Raw genomic sequence first — 20,726 nt, 5'->3', positions numbered from 1 at the left:
TAAGTATTTTCTACAGCATTATCTATAATGCGATCTGGTTTCTTGGACAGCTACAAATCTCTGGACTCTGTCAGTAGAATCATAGTTACCTTCCTGGTTTGGCCACCAAACATAATCCTAACAGACAGAGTACATTGTTTTTTTTTAATTTATTTTTTTTTTGTTCTAATTTGTTATACATGACAGCAGAATGCATTTCAGTTCATAGTACACAAATGGAGCACAATTTTTCATTTCTTTGGTTGTATACAAAGTAGAGTCACACCATTCGAATCTTCATACATGTACCTAGGGTAATGATGCTCATCTCATTCCACCACCTTTCCTACCCGCATCCCTACTCCTTTCCCCTTCCTCCCCATTGCTCTGTCTAAAGTTCCTCCATTCCTCCCGTGCTCCCCTCCCATCCCCATTATGGATCAGCATACACTTATCAAAGAAAACATTCAATCTTTGGTTTTTTGGGATTGGCTTACTTAGCATCATATTATCCAGTTCCATCTATTTACATACAAATGCCATAATTTTGTTTTATTTTAATGCAGAGTGATATGCCATTGAGGCACAGTATATTTTTTGTCCATATTTCTGTTCTCACTTTTTTACTTTATTGTTTCATTTAGTAAGGATCACTTTTTTAATTTGAAAATCATTATCATAGATAAAAATTTTTTTAAAAAAATATATATTTTTTTAGTTTTAGATGAACACAATACCTTTATTTATTTTTATGTGGTGCTGAGGATTGAATCCCGTGCCTACCTCTGAGTTACGACCCCAGCCCAAATAAAGAATATTTTAAATGTTGAAAGAAATGACAGTAATCAAAATAGTTGAGTTTCGTGAAGGGTATAAAATAATTTGAGAAATGTAATTTAATGTACCAACTGACAATTATTTTATTACAATGGGCTGCATTTTATTTTTATAACACACAACCAGCAAAAGAATTGATTTTAGGAATTTATTTTTATTTTTTTTTTACAAAAGCAATTTCCAGCAGGGTTTGTCACTATACAAATTCAGCCCAGTCTCCTACAGCACGGTACAGTGATAACTTTTTTTAAAAAATTTTTATAACAAAGACATTGAATATCCATAACTGAATTATCACAGAAAAAGAAAGAGAAGAGTTTAATGTTAAGTGTATTTAAAAACTCATATTCTAATTCTTTTAAATTGGTTATCCAAGTATGATAATATAGCAGAGCTCAGATAACTAGGAAAGGCAATTGACTAGAACACTCCATTCCCACCTCATGTGCATTAATAGGCTTTTTGCTTTCTATATCTTTATATAGTTTGCAAACTAATTCAACCCATTTTACACAGCATTAATTTTTTTTAATTGAATTGGCACTGGACCGAAACCGTTGCTTATTATCTCATAATTATTATTTTTTTTGATGGATTATCCCCCATCTGATAAACTGCTTGCAACCTAGTATATACATGACAATTCAAGATCATCTCTGCTCATTCTAATCACATTTACAATGAGGTTACCCAAGGCTAGATATCCAAGACTATTAATTAATTTATCCACCAACCCTGCTCTTGATCTTGGTAAAAGAGAGACCTTGGGTCTCACTGAAGTGTGTTACCCAGTTCCAGGCAAGAAACTACCATTTGGATGTCAATAGGAGGAACCACACTTCTTAGCAAGCTTCTTACGAATGCTGTGCAAACAAGGGTCTCGTCGTTTCGGTAACTGTTTGTACATTTATAAAAGCAATACAGTCATGGGAAAAACCAACAAGCACAGCTTGGTAGAAAAACCTGCCATGAAATATCATTGGCTTTATAATAATTTACTACAACTGTTCTTTTTATTCACAATGGATAGGAAAAAATGCTTCCATCTAACACATGGAATACGAATATATACAACAACAAAAATTTGGCTTTTACATAAAAAAGAAAACATTGTAAGGACAATAACACGGGGCTTGAAACAATAATTTTGTGCAGTTTCCTGATCACAATCATAAGTCTCTTGTCTTTCACAGGGAATGACACAGAACTGATAGATTTTTTTTTTTTTTTTTGTTAAACCAGTTGAAGAATTTTCCTGCCTGTAACAGCCTACTACAAGAGTATTACCTTGTTCATACAGTGTATAGAAATTTCTCCTTCTTAACTGTAATTCTGAATGACTAGGGATGATTTGATGGGTCAGTTTTCAGAACAAACCCTGCTAATCCTTTATGAAAATCATCATGTATTGGCAGTTCCCTATTTCATCAAAACAGTGTCGCCACAACCTCTTGGAAACTGCACGGGGGCATCTGGCGGATGCTGTTGAGATCCTGAAAATCGCCTTCTCACCTGAGGCCCGCCATCTTGAGGCACAACAAGGTTAGCTACTTGGCTTGAACTTTCTGGAGGCCTCGTGAGTCATGCGGTAGTGGTGTGGGGGTGGGCTGTTTTGTACTGCCAGCAGTCAAAACAGCTGCCTTGGGCTCAAAATCTTTTATGCTGTGAGCCCAGGGAATCCATTCGTCTAAGGAATGGTTTTTCTGGGGCCCAGTCATGTCACTGCAGGTGGCTGAGACATTCTGACCCTTGTTTCTTGAGGGACTACACTAAAAGAGGAAGCCTTGTGTTCTAAAAATAGACAATGCAGTAGGGTTGGATGAGGGGGAGAAGGTTTGCTTTCCTAAGTCTTGAAGACCACCTCTGAAGTGGCAGCCATGGGTCAGGGCTTGAGGTACAGCTTGGAGGTGCCAGTTTGGTGTTGGCACTACACCTTCACTCTCCTAGGTTTACTTTTCCTGACTGTACCTTTTATGCTGGTGGGCTTCCGGTTCCCCCCACAATCCCTATGTGTTCTGGCTTTCTATGGTAGGAATGCAAATAGGGTTTATCACTCTCAGTTCTGACTAGTGAGTGGCAGGTCTTCTGAGTGGTGACTTGAGAAGGATTGTGAAGAAGTCATTACATTGAATGGGCAATTGCTGTGATCAGCAGAACTGGTGTTGACGGAATGCATGCCCTGGCCCAACGCCTCTGTTCTATGCTAGGTGAGGGAATGAGGCTGGCTTAATGAGCTCTCCAGGGATCTTTGGAGACCACAGCCCAATGCACTAATTGCCTATTTTCTGTTTTGTTCCAGAGAAATTTTAAGAATATGAGGGAGTTGGGACAAACGTTTAGGACCTGTGGAAAGCTGGAGGGGGAGATCCTTTTGAGCAGGTCTTTGACAATGACCTATTTTTACCTGTGGGTGATACAACTCAATGTTTAGCAAGTGACTACAAGGGTTACTGATTAAGAAGATTCAGAAAGACTTGGAGACATGGGTGGGTCCCAGGCATGGTGGGTACTTTAGGCAGAGCATTTCTATGTTGCATACCTGTGTAGTTCCCTTTGCTGAACACCGATGTTATCTGTGAGCATATTGAAAAGCCAAGGAGAAATAGATTTGCATCTACACACATCTTATTTTGAGAACCTGGGAATAATTTCCTTATGTCAGGATTGTGGTCTCTTAGCTCTACCTTGACATCTCTTTATCAAGAAAGAAAAAGTAAAAACCAAAACCAAAACTAAAACCCAAAACCAGTGATATCATGTGGTAGGTGCTCATGATGCTGTTTTGGAAGATCTAACTCATTTGTCTCGGGAAAATAGGTTCAATCACTTCATCCTATCTCTAGTGATTTAAACCAAAGCCAAAGCTTGATTTTCAACATGAGTCATTAACAGGTGGCTCTGCCACAGTCTGTTGATTTAGGGGATCACATCTGGCCAAAGCCACCCACCTCTAGCTACTGATGGCCTGTGGGTTTTAGAAACTGTTTGATGCTCCCATTGATACTCCCCTGCCTACACACACGACTGATTTCACTTACTCATCAACATGGCAACATTCCCTTTCCCATCTGAAAACACCTGCTTCCTTCCTCACCTGGAAACTGGGAGAAGCTGAAAGGAGAACAAGGCCTATGTCTTTATACATCTGTAAATCCCAGGAGAACATCCTTTTGGGTACCTGTCTGATGTTGAGTTTCTGGTCACCCCGGGGACTCCATGTGTTTCCCACGTTGCAGGCAAAGGTCTCCACCTTCCGGGGCGGTGCACAGGGGTGAGGATTCCTTGGTTCCTAGGCCAAGGATTCGGGGTCAAGTCACTGAGGTGGAGTGGAAGAAGGAGGGTGGCATTGAGAAACCCAGCAGTGTCTTTTCTTATCTGTCTCTGCATTTTGCTCAGCATTTTCTTTCTGTTCTCCGTGAGACACTATCCTGCTGAGAGCATCTTGGCAGTTTCACTGCCTCTGGAACCTTCGAGAGGCCATGGGTGGCTGGCTATAAATGTGGCTGCAGTTGCAACATCATTGTATTCAGGCAATTCAATGTTTCTGTTTCTTTTTCCGCTGATCACAATTGTCAGTATATTGGCATCACCAACCAATTTTTAAAGTGTGTGAGCATCAGTGGGCTTAATTACCACTATCTCCTCTAGCTGGAGAGACTTGTTCTCACAGCACAGAGGAGCCTCCTCCCCGAAGTTTCTGAGACAGCCCAGAGCATGGACTTTGGGTTCTAGACCGAAGGCCTTGGAGGAGGTCGGGAGGGGGGTGGTGCCCTGTTGGGAGGAGGAGCCTGAGGAGGGGGTGGGAGGGTGGAAGGGGGGGAGGGGATGGGAGGTGTGGGGGCACTGGGGGGAGGGGGAGGGCAGTGGGGAGCAGGGGGTGGGGGCGTGTAGATGGGGGCAGGGGGTGGGGAGGTGTTGTGGTAGGCGTTGTTGAGGGGGTACTTGGCTGGCTGGTTGTTCTTGACTCTGGTGAAGTTGATACAGCGTCCCTAGAAGAGAATCAGAGACAGATGTGTGAGCTGATGGCTGTTCAACAGGGCAGGTGGGGAGGCGGCTTGAAATAAGTATGACAATAGAAAGGAGCCATGTTGCCAGTGAGGGCGCTCCACTGGCATATGGTGACATTATGACAAGGTAGTCCCCCCTAACCCCAGTTCCTTAGACTGTGTTGCAAAATTATTTGTTAAAATTCATTTTTTCCTGGATTCTTTAATTCTCTCAAGGTAGTGGTGGGGAGGAGGGGAGAAGGACTGACCTTAATGGACGCAGTGGGTCAAGCTGTGTATAGAGGTCACTGTAGTTAATCTCAACAGCCTTGCCAGCCACATGTTATGACCAAGTGTCCCATTTCATAGATGAGGAAGCTGAGGCTCAGAAAAGTCAGACCCCATTGCCAAGGTCACACAACCCAGAATAGACTTCAGAACCTTCATTCACCCTGCTATATGATGTTGGCTTCTGAGAACAGGGCCCCAAATTTTATAAACCAAAAAAAAAATTCTAATCACACTCCTGGAGGCAGGAGAAGGTTCCAATGGAGTATTACTCAGCCATAAAGAAGAATGACTTTATGACATTTGCCAGTAAATGGATGGATCTGGAGACTATCATGCTAAGTCAAATAAGCCAGCCCACAAAGACTAACGGTGGAATGTTCTTTCTGATATGTGGACGCTAACCCACAATAAGGGAGGGGTAGAATAGAAGTTCAGTGGATTAGACAAAGGGGAATGAGGGGAAGAGAGGGGGGAGAGGAAAAGGAAAGACAATGGAATGAATCTGACCTAACTTTTTTCCTATGTTCATATATGAATACGCCATAGTGAATCTCACTATCGTGTACATCCATAAGACTGGGGTCCTAATTAGAATAAGATACATTCTGTGCTTGCATAAATGTACCAAAATGGACTCTATTATCATGTATAAGTAAAAAAAATACAATTAAAAAAACATTCAAAGTCTAAAGCCACCCCCAAGTAGCCCTGTCTTCCAGGGGTGTCACCTCTCTACCCTCCCTCACCATGGATTCAGATTCTTCTGCCCAAGGTTGGTTCTGTGATCATGCTTCCCTTTTAGGGTGCAATCCACCTTCACTTTCCCCCAAGACTCTTTCCTCCTTGCAGGAACAGGTGTAGCTCCTATGAACTCCGGGCCTCTCCTGGCTTCTCACGCTTATGGGAAATCAAACTGTTGTTTCTACTGTGTGTCCTGGATGCTGTCAGAGTCCCTCCCATGGGGACCAGTTGGGTCACAGCTCTCTGAGACAGCGCTTCCCCTCTCTCCTTGTCCTGCTCATTTCAAGTTCATTACTGTGATGGACTATGTCAGAGGCCTGGGACTGTTCCTGGTCTTGTCCGCTAGATGGATGCTCATCCTATGGTGTTGGACCCTGAATTGGGGCATGTCCAGAGAGCTCAGAGGTTCCCTTTTAGACCTTTGGGGAAGGACCTGAAGGAGAGGGAGGCTACAGAACTGAAGGAACAGTTGGCTCTAGGACTAGAGGGACAGGTGGGTGTGTCATTTGACACTTGGCTCACGGACATGCTGCATGCTTGTGGGAAATGACAGGGCTGAGCAAACCCTCCCTCACCTGTGCCCCCCCTCCCCACTCATCCTGAAAAGTCCCTTGTTCTCCACACTCTTCCCCCTGATAACTTCAGCTTCCACTGACCCTTTGCTCCTCTAAGTTCTTCTCCAGTTATCATCTAGACCAACTTTGGGGGTGTGGACACTCCAGATGTTTTATCTGTAAATGTCTTGCCTCCCTGGCCAGGTGGGAAACTTCCACAAGGGAGTGGCCTTGTTTTGGACTTTGGACTTTGATGCTCCACAACCCAAAGCTTCATGGGCTGCTTGCTCTTCATGGTAGGGAGACTCGGTCAAAATGGAGTTGTTGCAAGAGACTAGGGCAAAGCAGGGGTTTGGGCAGCATTAGCAATAAGCTAACATTCCTTTTCAAGACCGGGCATTAGCCAGTGAACCTTGGTGAGGAAAGACCAAGCTTGACTGGGCTTGGTTTGGAAATTACAAATTGGTTTGGGAATTACAAGTCCCTGTGTAGCTGTCTGCACCCCGTTTCCTCTGAGTTTGCAATTCATAAAATTAGGCCAGGGCCTCACATTTTGGGGTTCTGCTTGGGGGTCCACTAACTGCAGAAGTAAGTTGTTGTCATCTTCTCACTATCTCACCCAGTATTCCAGCTCAGGTTCAACTTTTTCAGGCTTTACATTGGTTTTGTAACTGAGGAGTATAAATTCCCTGCCGTCCAAGCAGCCGTCTTTTATAGCTTCATAAATCCAAGCCATGGTTGGAGTCTATTTATGATGCAGGATAAGCTCTTTCCTTCAAGATGTTATAGCCTGATGGTTACCATCTGTGATAAATTCCTGTCATGACAACTCATAGTGGGGATTTACTGTACTACCTATTCTGCCCTTCATTCCTAGACATCAAACTCCTACCAAGAGCCTCAGAGAGATTCATTTCCTTTAAGGATGAAGGGAAATTCTGAGTCTGGGGAAAGAACTGCTGGTACCTGGGCTCAGGTCCCCATCTGGCTGCAGATCTCCTTTGAAGCTGGTCTCTGGGCTGGGCAAGCAAGGAGATAAGAGATCTGGAAGCCCACTTACTGGTTCCATCCAGTTGTGACCCTACCATTTTTACCAGAGGCTGTTCTGCCCATAGACAGATCAGGAGTCTATAAGCCATATTAGGATCCCCCAAATGATTCACCATCTGAAGATGGAACAACAGAGGGTTATGGGAATTGGGGCGCAGGAAAGGCCAGGAGGCGCCCTTCCTATACCCTGGAGGTACACCCACAGGTCTCCTGCACCAGAGCACTGGTATCTGGTTATTATGGACCCGAGGACAAAAATAACTGAATATAAAAGCCCAGAACCCCCATGAACAGACAGGGGGTGGGTGGAGGCAAGCTCACAGCCTTGTCTCCCACCCTTGGTGGGACTCCCCACAGTGTGACGTGGGTGGGGATCATCACACCACCTGCCACTTGCAGACATTCTGAGAGTTCCCTTAATCACTGCTGGTGAAGGGTCTGGAACAGTGCCCTGCACCTCATGCCCTGCTCAGACACAATAATGACTTTGTCTACAGTAGGCAGCCGGTTGGAAGTCCTGTCAAGTGTTCTGATTCCTGGACTCAGCAGATGCACCCCTGGGGCAATATAGCACTTTATGAGTGAACTATCATGTCTACACCCTGCACCTGGCTTCTATAATAAAATTGGTAATGGGGTGGGGGAATGTAGCATGGGGACGTGACTGAAGCAGCTTCTGATGCTCCCCTTTTCCTCTCCCATTGTTATATAACTCCTGTAACTTATGTCCTATAGGACCTCCTACGGTGGTTTGCAAATACAGTTGAAAGGATGATATATTTCCATGTATTTATCTTCCTGAGAAAAGGTGCAGACTCAGCAGATGCATGGAGGGGGGGGGTAGGGTGAGGGGGTAGGGGGGGCAATTTACAGTAAGACACAAGGTCTCCATAAGAAGGGTGTGGCTACAAATTAAGTTCTTAAAACCTGGTGCCAGAGGCGCCAACACAAACGCTGTAACACTTAGACCATATAATTGGCCTAAAGATCAGTTTACACGACATCATTTTTTGCTTGTGAGAGGATAATAGAAAGGCCAGATGTTCTCGATGTCATATATGCCAGCAAATCTGCACCAGTGTTTGGTTAAAAGGTTGCTAGGATGATTGGAGCTCTCTCTTCACAACATTGGTCTTTGGAACCCAGTTAACAGTACTGTTTTTGGGTGGTTTGATTCAGATCCAAGATTCGGCTCTGACCTCAGTTTACCTTGCCTTCCTCATTTAAAAAGCATGAATGTTGATTATTTTCACACATTAGCAATAAAATACTCTGAAAAAATTCTAAGAAGAAAATGCAGTATCTCTTAAGAGATCAGGAGGATTATTAGAAATGCCCAGATACACCATCTTCTTTATTATCAAAACCGTATGTGCTGAGAATCCTCATCTTGATTGTACAGAAGGAAACAGGTCTCATACCCATTTAAATAACTTGCCAAAGACTACACAGTCAGGAAGAGATTGAGTGGGATTAAAACTTAATTCTACTTGCCTTAGGAATTCATCTCCTTTTTAACTGTATTAACCTGGATATTGATGATAAGATATTGCCAATAATTTCTTGAAGGACTTGTAGCTATCATCCCACAATATAGCACTTAGCCACAATCAATCAGCTCTTGACACAGTTGTCGAGAGAAATTTCCAGAATGTAAGTCTGTAAATTACTCTCTAGCTCAAAATTCTTCAATGGCTTTCCTAACGCCTTTAATTTTTTTTTAATTTTTAATTTTTTAAAATTTATTTTAATTAGTTACATATGACAGTACAATGATCTTGACATATCATACATTTGAATCAAATAGGGTATAATTTCTCATTATTCTGAGTGTACAGGTTGCAGTATGACCAATGTGATCCTAATGCCTTTAAAATAAAATGCAAACACCTCCAATAGCATGTGTAACCCTCTTGTGATCTGGTCCTTGCTTACAGCTTTCAGGTAATTTCTTATTCTTTTCCTGCAGGGAGTCTAGCCAGGCCCATCCTAAACCATCCATAAATACTTGTTCAATGAAAGAATGTTAACATGGCACTTGGTATTGTTCTTTGTTTATCACTGTCTGTGGTTGGTGAACATCTCTGAGGCATGCTCCAAGGTCTCCTCTTGAACCTAGTGCTGCTATAAACATTGCAAAGTTCAAGTTGGCACTCAACAAACGATACTCCCAGACCCGCAGGTCTCTGAGTTGGAGCAAGATTTCTTAGAAAGTTCAGATTTCCTCTGTAAATTTACGTTCTCAAAATTTCAAGGGTCCATTAACCCGATTATGAGTTTAAGGATCCTTATGTTACCTCCCAGTGTCCTCTTTGACCATCTAGGCTCTTAATGGAGGAGCATCAAGGATCCTAGATGCTCCCTTTGTTTTTCACATTTCAAATGTTAACATGTTGCCTTTAAAAGTACTTTTTGGATTACTTTCTATTCATACTCCAAAGAAAATGGCCCTTCCATAAAACCCTGCACCCAGATCAGAGGGGACACACTCTGAAACCACTATGGCAGAGTTGGGATTGTTGACCAGGTTCTGGCTCCTTCCCAGGTTTGGACTGCAGACATTGATGCTCCAGGGAGCAGAAAGGAGACTGGCAGCTTGGGACTGTGGTCTGCCTAAGGGTTGGCTAGCAAGTGATCTGCCAGCAATGTCCACTGGAACCTCAGGCAAGACATTTTCTCTCTGTGGGCCTCATCTCCTTCATCTGCAGAATAAAGTTGTTGCACTAGCTAGATGGTGTCCAAGACCTTTCAGCCCTAATATTTTATGATTCCATCAACATTAAAGTGGCTTTGGAACCCTTCACTTGGATATATTAATTTGAATTCTTCTCGGGCAGCCAGTTTGCACATCTTTTTGTGTTTCTTAGTTTGGCTAACTCTTTGTATTGCATATTTCCCAGTTGTTCATTTGATTTGGGAAATAATAATAAATTGGACATTCAAAATTGGAAGCTTCACCTTCTGCTCTTATGTTACAGTGGTGAGGATTCAGGTCCGATCCGGGCTCTGAATTTGGGTTTGTGGGAGAAGAGCTCTGGGCTGATTGTGTGCAAAGGACTAGCCAGGGGTGAGCTCATGTGTGCTGAGTGTTATGAAACATCTGTTTGGGTATCAGGCACGCTCAGTGGAGAGGGAGCTGGCCCTCGGAGATGGTTAAAAATATGCCATGGCTCCCACAGATTAAACCAAATAGTTTCCTATGAACAGAGGTCATTTAAGGAAATTGGATTGCACAGGGAGAATACTAAAATAATTAGATGGAAAAAGCATAATATATATGCCAAGTTTCCTCTGACAAATACCTTTTTTCTGCCTGGCCTAGTTCTCCCATTGATTGTCTTCTTTGGAGGGCTATAGGTCTTTCTCAAGTTACAAATGGATGGGGTTTCCAAAGTTTGTTCACAAGCCAGTTGTTTGGAATTAGGAGCATAGTTCCTAATTTAAGTCACTCTTGTAGGTGGGGGCAGTTCTCAGGCTAGACCACAAAAGCTCACTGGCGTAATGAAGGCAACTGATGTAATCTGCTGAAGTTGGTGCTCTAGTGATGAGAGGATGGAGGTCTGGATTGGGCGACTTAATAGTGCCTTCTCACCTGCATATAATTGTTTTCATTTGTTAATGCAGAGTGCATGAATCCTTTTGATCAGTGGCTTCCAAGTGCGAATTACGTCCTAGATATCTCATAAGTTACTGTAGATAGTGATAACAAAGTGTTAATGTGCTTGCCCCCATGAAGAATATAGTCTAGAGATAGAAACAGACAGTAGTCAAATGACCTCAAACAGATCGACCCCAGCAACCAAATTTGTGATCTATGACCCTGACCTTAGACATCATTGACTGAACCAGAGGTGGACGCCTAACCTGAGCTAGGCCAATAAGAGGATTTAGAATGACCACAACTGATAGGCAGGCAGGCAGGCAGTTAGAACTGATTTTTTGAGAGGGAATGTAAGTGGGGACTTTGATTCATTCTTCTGTCAGTCAGAGAGAAGCAGAGAAAGTTGATTCTACTTCCGAAAGATCCTTCATTTCCACGAGCTCCTCCAACTTTCACTGTTGCTCATCTTCTAAAACTGAAGCCACCAAGAAAACTAGTCTTCTGCCCTCAGCCTTTCCCTTCTACATTGATATACTGGTTTCCATATAAAACACACACACACACACACACACACACACACACACACACACACACACACCCTCTCACACTCAAAGCTATCTGCCTCTTTAAACCCTGCAACACTTCCCCATCTTCTATGGGATAATATCCAACGTCCTCAGCATGAACTGGCCCCTGAACTACATTTCTCTCAGCTATCCCATGTCCTTTTCTTTCTTTGAACCCTACACCTTAGCCTCAGTCAATCATTTGAAACAAAATCTGACCACACTCTGGCTTTTCTTGCAACAGCATTCATGTCAGAGGCCTAATTCTATAACAGAGACAAAATGGCACAGCCACCTGCCTTGGCTCCTCCCCAACACCGAAGCCGGAGCCAAGGCAAAGAGATGGTGTGTTGTGAATTGTGATTCCGGAACCTTCTCTCAACTCTCTTTTCTCTACCTCAAACTTGGCCTCTCTCTAAGCCTCCTATCTAGCTCGCCTTTTATGTTCTGTCCATGGAAAAAGATCCAAGGGCAGAGCTTGGTTATTTGATTCATTCTGCTGACACACATGTTGGCATGCTCTCCATAATAACGTCTTTGGATGCCAAAACTAAGGGTAAGATGAAAGCGCAAAGGAAATATTTGGTAACATGAGGAAACTAGAAAGATGAAGGAATGGGTAGAAATAAAAATGGCATGTCTTTAGTGGGACACGTATAAACATAAGGTTTGTCAAGGATTACTCCTGAGATATAACTTAACAATAAAATCCCCCTTTTTCATCTGATTAAAAGCTTCATATTTGTTGAAAATTTGGAAAAATACAAAAACGAAAGAGGAAGGAAAAAGAATTCTAAGTAATAGCAGTAAGAATTAACATTTTGTGCTTAGTCTTTCAGAACACTCACATGTATTTACAAAATTGGGATCATCCTGTACAAAAATTAAAAAAATAAATAAATGCTCGGACCATGTCTCCCTGCTGTTTTCAATGGCTGCATAATCTTCTATCACATGGAAGCACCAAATGCAGTTATTAAATTTTAATTGTTAGACATTAAAATTCTAATTTGTCTTCATTATAAACAATGCTGTGATAAAAATCACCGATGAATGAGTATTTTCATACATCCATCAACAATTTTAAGATGCATGTTTAAGGTAGAATCGCTGGGTCAAAATCTATGCATATTTTAATAGTTTTGGATTATACCATCAAATTTTCTTCTAAAAGAAAGAAATATTCATTTGTAGCCCCAATGCTATTTATGGTAGTAGCTTCTGTTTCCCTGAAGTCTCACTGATAATTTTCTAATTAAAAGTTCTTCCAACTGAACCCTCAGAAGGGATGAAGGGATGTATCATTATGTCCAACTTTGTTTTTTCATTACTCGTGAGACGAAATGCTGTTTAGATATCTGCTCGTTAATCCTTTGTTCTTCACCCTTAATGACTTGCTTGCTCACACACTTTGCCCACTTTCTATTGAGATTTTGATCTTGCTTTTCTTGTTAATTTTAAGAGCTCTTTGTGTATGTGTGTGTGTGTGTGTGTGTGTGTGTGTGTGTGTGTGTGTGGTGTTGGAGATTAAGCCCAGGGCAAGCACTCTATCAACTGAGCTATATATCCCCAGCCTGATTTTAAGAGCTCTTTATAGTGTAATACGGAGTAATGATGAAATCTTGCTATGTAAGCTACTTTTTTTTTTTGGCTTCTGAGTTGCCTTTTGATTTTGTTCATGGTATAGACACAATATCTTTATTTATTTATTTTTATGTGGTGCTGAGGATCGAACCCAGTGCCTCACAAGGGCAAGGCAGGTGCTCTGCCACTGAGCTACAGCCCCAGCCCCCTCAGGGTATTTTTTTGATATTTAGAATACAAACATTTTTGTAGGGATGGTCATTTATATCAATCCACAGAGTCTATTTTGCATATGCTTTAGAAAGTCTTTCTGAGGCCAGGGAGGTAGCTCAGTGATAGAGCACTTGCCCAGCATATGCAAGGTCCTGGGTTCAATTCCTAATATTGGGGGAGGGGGAGGCCTTCATTATTCTTCTTTTCCTAGTTATTTTATAGTTTCATTTTTTCTATGTTTGTAGAATATAGTCTCTAAAGCCAAACTACTAGGATCCAAAACTTGTGATATATTGGAAAATTAACCTTATTCTTTTTTTTTTTTTGTAAATTTTCTTTGCTGTCTTTTTTTTTAAATTGCTTTTATTTTTTAAATACATGACAGCAGAATGCATCACAATTCTTATTACACATATAGAACACAATTTTTCACATCTCTGAATATAAAGTATGTTCACACCAATTCATGTCTTCTTACATGTACTTTGGATAAGGATGTCCATCACATTCCACCATCATTGCCAACCTTCTGCCCCCTCCCTTCCCCTCTCACTCCTCTGCCCTATCTAGAGTTCCTCTATTCCTCCCATGCTCCCCCTTCTATCCCACTATGAGGCAGTCACCTTACATCAGAGAAAATATTTGCAATTTGTTTTTTTTGGGAGGGATTGGCTAACTTCACTTTTTAAATTTTCTATAAAATGGGTTAAATAACTAGTTCTGTCTCATAAGATTATCATGAGGGTTAACTGAAACTACGAATAACTTTGAACAGTGTCTGACATATAAAAGTACTCAGTAAATGTTAATTACCATCATCTAGAATATATTTTGGTAAAAGGTAAGAGATATGAAGTCAGTTATAATTCATCTTGTTCTAAATGGCTAACCAATTGTGCCAATCCCACCTACCATCTTCCAACCAATTTAATGTTACCCTAATCACATGGTAAGTTCTCATTAGCTCTTATATTAGTTTCTGGCATCTCTTTTCCATATTTCCAATGTATCTGTCCATATCTATAGCAGGAGAGTTCCAATTATTATAGTTTTATAATATATTTTAATATTTATACCATAAGAATGACTTTTTTTTCCTTTTCAAGATTATCTTCACTATTCTCAGTGTTTATTCTACCACTTTAGCTATTCATAATAATTTAATTCATGGGTCAAGTTAGGGAAAGTGGACTTTTATATTATTATAGTTTCTCATCTATAAATAGCACATTCAAGGAAAGATGTGTGGTTTCTTTCTTTCTTTTCTTTTATTTTTTCTTTCTTTTTTTTTGTGATATTGGGGATGGAATCCAGAGCCTTTTGTATGTTCTACCATTAAACTATACCTCCAGATTCTTTTTTTTTTTTTTTTTTTACTACTACTAGGGATTAAACCCATGGACACTCTACCTCTAAGCTATATCCCAAGTCCTTTTATTTTGAGACAGTCTACATTGCCCAGGCTTACTTTGAACTCAAGATCCTCCTGCCTCAGCCTCTTGAGTTTCTGGCATTACCATTGTGTGTCACTGAACCCAGCTTCTATGATTTTAAAAAATAAAAGTCCAGACTGTTTTTTTTTAATAATTTGTTCCAATGTCTAAAAATCTAAGTGCATAACTTGCTGTGTAGGCATATCTGCAGCTCTTCAGTCTATTGCCATCTTGGCAAGAAAAAAAATTAAAATGCTGTACCATAAACATTCATTGGAGAAAAGCCTCTTCAACAAATGGGAAAACTGGAAATCCATATATAGCAGAATGAAATTGAATCCTGCACAAAACTCAACTCAAACTGGATTAAGGACTTAGGCATTAGACCAGAGACCCTGTGCCTAAAGAGAAAATGTAGGCCCACTTCTCCATCATGTGGCTTAGGAAGCAACCTCTTCAACAAGAATCCTAAAGTGCAAGAAGTAAAATCAAGAGTCAGTAAATGATATGGTATCAAACTCAAAGGCTTCTCACAGCAAAGGAAACAAAAGAACATGAAGAGAGAGCTTACAGAATGGCAGGAAATCTTTGCCACCTGCACCTTAGATACAACATTAATCTCCAGGATATACAAAGAACTCTAAAAACTTAACTCCAAAAAACTACCAAATAACCCAACCAACAAATGGGCAAAGGAACTGAACAGGCACTTCACAGAAGAAGGGATAGGAATGGCCAACAAACATATGAAAAAATGTTCAACATCTCTAGCAATTAGAGAAATATAAATTAAAACTACACTGAGATTCCATCCATCTCCAGTCAGAATGGCAATTATCAAGAATACAAGTAACAGTAAATGTTGGTGAGGATATCAGGGAAAAGATTCACTCATACATTCCTGGTGGGCTGCAAATTGGTGCAACCACTCTGGAAAGCAGTATGGAGATTCCTCAGAAAAATTGGAACGGAACCACCATTTGACCCAGTTATCCCACTCCTTGATATATACCCAAAGGTCTTAAACATACTACAATGATACAGCCACATCAATGTTTATAGTAGCTCCATTCACAATAGCTAGCCTATGGAACCAACTTTGGTGCCCTTCAACAGATGAAGGTATAAAGAAAATGTGGTACATATACACAATGGAGTATTGCTTAGCCATAAAGAACGAAATTATGGCATTTGCTAGTAAATGGATGGAACTGAAGACTATCATGCTAAGTGAAATAAGCTAACACTATAAAACCAAAGGTTGAATGTTTTCTCTGATATGTGAATTCTAACACACAATAAGGGGTGGGGAGGAAAGAATAGAAGTTCATTGGATTAGACAATGAAGGGAAGGGAGGGGGGATGAGAATAGGAAAGACAGTAGAATGAATTGGACGTAACTTTCCTATGTTCATATATGAATACATGACCAGTGAAACTCCAATCATGTACAAACACAAGAATGAGATCCTAGGTTATACTCCATGTATGTATAATATGTCAAAATACACTCTACTGTCATGCATATCTAAACAGAACAAATAAAAAATGCTCCAGATTCTTTTTTTGAGACTTTGCTAGTTCTAGATCTTAACATATTTGAAAGCAAAAGTTTTGATGTTATTCCTACCCAGTTCCCACCTTACAAATCACTATCCCTCCCATCTTAGCAAATGGTAATCCCATTCTTCATGTTGTTCAGATAAAGACCTTCGTGCCATTCTTGTTTCCTTTCTTTCTTTCCATTCAAAGTTGAATCCATCAGCAAATCCTGCAGGCTTATCTTAAAAATATATTCACAATCCAACCTCCTTCTCACCATTTCTTCTGCTATCACACTAGTCAAAACTGCTGTTATTTCCCCCTTTGGATTAGTGCAATAACCTTGAATTATTCCCCGCTGCTTATGTCTTTGTGCCTGTGAAGTCTATTGTTCACATCACAACCTGAATGATTTTTCTAGAAATGTAAATGAGTATGCCTCTTATCTGCTCCAAACCCTCAGGTGGTCTCATTTTATACAAAGTAAAAGTCAGAAGCCTGACAATGATCTGCACCCACTTCCATCAACTTCTTCACCCACTGTTGCCTACTTCAGAAGTTCTAATACATCAAGCATCCTTCCCTCAGCTACTTGCCCAACGTCTCACCTGGTTCCAGTTCTCTAGTGCTTGGCTTCAGACTGGGAATTACACTATGGGCTCCCTGGTTGTCAGACTGGGATTACATCACCAGCTTTCCAGATTTTCTAGCATACAGGTGGCAGATCGTGGGACTTCTTAGCCTCCATAATCACTTGAGCCAATTCCCATAATAAACCTCTCAGTTGTACCTCTATGCTATTTTGTTTATTTCTCCAGAGACTCTGGACTAGTAATGTAGATATACATATTCTTACATTCAATATAAAACCAGTCCCTCATGTGTTTATGTATGGATAAAAATGCATTGAGATATTAAAAATGTTGTCTATTATCCTGATATAGATAGCTAAATTTTGACATAGGAGTAAGTTACCAAGAACAAACTAACCGGTTATTCATATGGGTTTTAAATAACATATCTCATTAATTTCAGATATGTAGACTGAAAAAATAGTCTAGAAGCATCAGCCCACCTCTCAAAGACCTTCACTTATGCAGAAATGAGCATCCTCTTAAGGAATAATGTGGTATATGTTAGAAAACATTATCCTGATATTTGTTAAAATTATAAGGAAGACTTTATTCAGGACCATTGCCATAGGTGTTGGAACTATTGTGATAGGGAGAGAGATAACCTACAATACGAAAAAAAGACAGTTAAGGATTAATAACCAAGGACCAATGACCAGTCTTGTCTAGAAGAAGGCTCAGAGAAGTCCAACTAAAGTATGTCAAAGGAGAGAAGCTTTGTAACATAAAAGGTCATCTTGAGAGTCTATATAGAGTTGATCTGTCTCCAAATATCAGTGAAAAATCAGCCTTCATCTAATTTAACAATAGGCATCAATGGACCTTGCTCTAGGAATTGTGCTATAATACGGAGGAAATCAAATGTGATGAATTGGAGAACTTCCACTCTCATAGGGAGGTCAAGGTGTAAATTAATAATTACAATGTGATACAACACAGGTTTTAGTAGAGAGGTGAAGAACACGTTATGAAATATAGGGTGTATGGGGGCTGGGGATGTGGCTCAGGCGGTAGCGCGCTCGCCTGGCATGTGTGCGGCCCAGGTTCGATCCTCAGCACCACATAGAAAGATGTTGTGTCCGCCAAGAACTGAAAAATAAATATTAAAAAATTCTCTCTCTCTCTCTCTCTCTTAAAAAAATAAATATAGGGTGTAGAGGGAATGAATGCTGAGAAGAAGGGAAAAGAATAGGTGTCAAGGAAGTCTTCAAAAAGGTCAAGAAAGACTTCAAAGATTCTTTGGTTTGGATTTTGATGGAAAGAGGAAAAGTTTTCCAATAGAAAAAAAAAAAAGGATTGGAAAAAGGCCTTTCAAGGTAAAAGTGATAACACTTACATAGGTACAGAAATATAAAACAACAAATGTGAAGCTTAATGAGAAATGTGGAGGAGTGCCTGGAGGGACATGGAAATGGGTAAGGCCGGTCATCACCTTGAGTCAGAAAGTGAAGGACATTGTACTTGGGCTTAACCCTATAGAAGAAAAAGAGGAAGGGAAGTAAAAAATAGAGTTTATAAGATTTCTCTAGCACAAGTGGAAGAGGATGAACTGGAGAAGGAACAGATCAAAGGCAAAAAAGTCTAATTGGGCAGTTTCTGAAGTCTAAGAGAAAAACAAAAGAGGGTTCCAAGGAAAGCTAATGGTGTTGGAAAGGAACTATAGATTTAGAAGATACAGATTTCCATTAGCAATTCCATATTATTTATAAGGAAATAGTGGGATTTAATAATGGCTCCCAGCTAGCTGGGTATTTGTGAAGATAGAGGTGGTATTAACAAAGAAGAGTATGGAGAAAACAAAAATAGACTGTGAGAGATAATGTGGTATATGATCAATGTTGTGATTTAAGTGATTTGTTTTGTGTATGTTAAATACAACATGCTTGAGAGACTTTCAAGTCTAGATGTTCACTATGCAGATCTGTGTGTGGATTTGTGGCATAATGATGGGTAGAAATTGAGACAGGAATTTGAAATCACTTCAATAGAAATAAGAGTCTGAAGTAGTAGAGAAGGAAAGCATACACAAGAAGATCATGTGAGAAGACAATAAAAAATAGCATGCTGGGTGCACTCATACTTAACAAAAAGCATTGTGTGTTCAATAAAATAACTCATGTTTTATGTTATACAACTTCAATTATTTCTAAGGAGAGTGTATTAAGTAATGAGAATAGCCTTGTTTAGTGAATACATTAGTAGGTTTGGATTAGCAAATTTAGGATATTCAAATTTACAGAATCACTCTGCAAATTAGAAAGAGAAGAGTTAATTTTTTGGTTAAAATACTAGAGAAAGAGAGCAAAAAAAAAAGGAAGGTTAGATGCTTAGGAAGATCATAGAAACTTTGGTGGTAGCTTTGGGAAAAAAGGCAAAAAAAAAAAAAAAGATATGAAGTTCAATGTTGTGTTTAAGTTCTCCCCAGATGGATGAAAACTTCAGAAAGTCTACAATTCATTGATGTTTTGTTTGTAAAGACATTAGCCTAGTCAGCCTACTTTTAAAATTGTATTTTTAGACTTCTTTTCTTTTTGTTGTTATTAAATTTAATTTTTATCTATGTTGATATCCTAGTATTAGTATATATATATATTTGTATTGAATATTTTTTCTTTGATATAGTCTTTTAATTCCTAACACTCATCTCTTATTTTTCTTGTCTTATTGCATAGGTTAGAATGGCTGACTTTTGTTAATAACAGAAGTGATGTCAGCTATCCTCACCTTATTCTAGTCTTTAGTTATTTCATAAATAAAGTAGTTATATATGCGTACTTGTGTTAAGAATATCTTTCAATTCCTAGCTTAAGAGTTTAAATAATGAAAAACTCAAAAAACTTTTGATATAAACAAGATAAACTTTAATTTTTAAAATTCATATTAATAAAATAATTTTCTATTCACAGTTGTAAGTTTTGAAAAGTAGCATTTTAAAATTCATCAGATGCTGGGCATTGAGGAGCACACCTGTAATCCCAGTGGCTTGGGAGGCTGAGGCAAGAGGATTTCGAATTCAAAGACAGCCTCAGCAAAAGCGAGGTGCTAAGTAACTCAGTGAGACCCTATCTTTTAATTAAATACAAAATAGGGTTGGGGATGTGGCTCAGTGGTGGAGTGCCTCTGGATTTAATCTCCAGTACCCCCCTACAAAAAATTTTTAAAAATTCATCAGGTATCTTTCTTATATCAATCAAGATCATCCTATTTTTCTCTATTTTGACCTACTATTGTGAAGAATTTTATAAATTTTTGTAATAAAAATTATCTGAACATTTCTGAAATAAACAGAAAAGTTCTGGAATCAATTGCTAATCTTCAATGTAGGATTTTTGTGGCCAGTTTCACAGGTGAGATTGGCCATTTTCCTTTTGTGGTGTACTATTTGTCAACAGGTTTATAAAACAAATGGGAAGGTTTTTATCTTTTAATATGTTGTATATTTCTGAAATAGCACAAGAATTACCTGTACATTAAAAGCGTAAATTTCAAAAAATTTTTAAACAGGCAGCTTTTCTAGATTGCAGTCCTTTGAAGTCTTTAAATATTTTTGTCAAAGGTATTGCCCTATTTAGGTTTTATATTTTTTCTTGAGTCTTCCCATAATATATTGTCTCTTATAAAACAATAGATTTGTATTTTGTACACAGGAAATTCTTACAGGTAAACAAATCTTTTTATTTGTGGTAATACCCCTTTTGACACTCTTTATGTGTTTTA

At 39.6% G+C, this 20,726-nt stretch overlaps 1 protein-coding gene across 1 annotated transcript in view; it reads right to left on the bottom strand.

The window, feature by feature from the left end:
- Positions 1-954: 954 nt before the first annotated feature.
- Positions 955-20,726, bottom strand: part of Antxr1 (ANTXR cell adhesion molecule 1) — a 226,441-nt gene continuing 206,669 nt past the window's right edge. Inside the window, exon 18 of the mRNA XM_026387240.2 lies at positions 955-4,805. Within this exon, the coding sequence (XP_026243025.1) occupies positions 4,545-4,805 (261 nt within the window). The 3' untranslated portion in view covers positions 955-4,544. The remainder of the gene's footprint in view (positions 4,806-20,726) is intronic.

This window comes from Urocitellus parryii, chromosome 12 (assembly GCF_045843805.1).
Source record: "Urocitellus parryii isolate mUroPar1 chromosome 12, mUroPar1.hap1, whole genome shotgun sequence".
NCBI lineage: Eukaryota > Metazoa > Chordata > Mammalia > Rodentia > Sciuridae > Urocitellus > Urocitellus parryii.
The sequence above is the reverse complement of the archived record's forward strand: the minus strand, read 5'-3'. Positions and strand labels throughout refer to the sequence as shown.